The sequence below is a fragment of the Pygoscelis adeliae genome, unplaced genomic scaffold (assembly GCF_000699105.1).
Source record: "Pygoscelis adeliae isolate BGI_AS28 unplaced genomic scaffold, ASM69910v1 Scaffold18, whole genome shotgun sequence".
Classification (NCBI taxonomy): domain Eukaryota; kingdom Metazoa; phylum Chordata; class Aves; order Sphenisciformes; family Spheniscidae; genus Pygoscelis; species Pygoscelis adeliae.
In genome coordinates, this window is record NW_008825558.1 from 2665813 (window position 1) to 2667329 (window position 1517).

The 1517-nt window shown below is 42.6% G+C and overlaps 1 protein-coding gene across 1 annotated transcript in view; it reads left to right on the plus strand.

Annotated features, from left to right (window-relative positions):
- Positions 1 to 1193, plus strand: part of HSD17B2 (hydroxysteroid (17-beta) dehydrogenase 2) — an 11176-nt gene extending 9983 nt beyond the window's left edge. The window contains exon 5 of the mRNA XM_009332301.1: positions 835 to 1193. Within this exon, the coding sequence (XP_009330576.1) occupies positions 835 to 1193 (359 nt within the window). The remainder of the gene's footprint in view (positions 1 to 834) is intronic.
- Positions 1194 to 1517: the final 324 nt, after the last annotated feature.

A 1517-nucleotide genomic window follows, 5' to 3' on the forward strand; every position in this document is an offset into this window, starting at 1 on the left:
CAGCTTCTTGTGCACCTCCAGCCTTCTCAGTTGGTAGAGCGTGGGAAGCTGAAAAGCACTGCTTAGCAACAACTAAAACATCAGTGTGTTATCAACATTATTCTCATCCTAAATCCAAAACACAGCACTGTACCAGCTGCTAGGAAGGAAATTAACTCTATCCCTGCTGAAACCAGGACAGAGATTTAAATACTTATTTAAAGATTTTTCTTTATTTGCAATGCTTAATTCATGATAGTTAGGCAATAAATGCATTGGAAATGCCACTGCTTTCATTCTTACGTGATGCAGACGGGGGGGGGGAAATAGATTTATTTATTTATTTATTAAAATCTGGCCTAATACAAGCCTTATACTTCATCAAACTAGTTATTGAAATACTAATGTCACTCATGAAAGAGGAGCTTAGCACTTGACCAACCCAAGTGCATCCTGTTTGTCTTAGTTTGCCTGTCTTTCCTCAGTCACTCACATCTGTTAATAAATACTGATTAGAAACACACACAAAATAAATAAGGACAGAATGTCAAAGGGGGGCGGGGAAGGTAAAAATGCTGACTTGGTTGTGAGAGCGCATTTTTAGGTAGAGCTGGTAACCAAATGGTGCGTGAACCCCATGCTTTTTGTGTAGTCTGTGCTTTGTGCTTTCCCTTCTCTTCCAGGTAAAAGGACTCGCAGCTAACCAGCTGTTTTGTCTGTTCTTCACTGACCCAGTTTAGAACAACTGTGAATCAGGGTGGTGGTGGAGAACAACTTATTGACTATTAGTTATAGATGAATTTTTTTTAATTCAGCCCCAAACCCACTTGCTATCTTGTGATGTTGCTACTGCAGGTATACAAGGCACATCCGACCTGTGGGATAAGCAAGAAAAAGAGCTGATGGAGAACCTCCCAGCAGACACAAGGCGAGACTATGGTGAGGACTACCTCCTGGGGCTGAAGAGCTACCTCCTGCACATGCCCATGTACTGTGATGCCAACCTCTCCCCTGTGCTGAGTGCTATCCTGCACGCTTTGCTGGCCAAGAGACCACACGGCTTGTATACCCCTGGCAAAGGGGCTTATGTGCCCCTCTGCATCTTCTGCTACTTTCCTCTCTGGTTCTATGACTTTTTCATCAGTAAGATGCTGAGTACTGAGTTTGTCCCAAGGGCGCTGAGAACATCAGAAGCTGAAAGCAAGAATCTCTGAGGTATCCATCAGCATTTGTCTTACATGATGAGATAACTGGGAAAAACTCTATTTTAAGACGCTGCTATTTATTGTACTGTCTTTGCTAAATTGCGTTTACGCTGCCTTGCAAACAGAGGTAAATCTTTGTGTTAAGAGTAATGTTCAGGAAAAGTGGTGGATAAACAGAAATAGAAAGCCATCCCCAGATGGGGCCTTTTTGGAGGAATTTCAATGTTTTCCTGATGTTTTTGTATCCTGCCTTCTGTGTAAGGTATCTCGTGAGGTTATGTAGTTCCTGTCTGCTTCAAAAGGCACCACCAACAGAGACAGATGTATAACCTG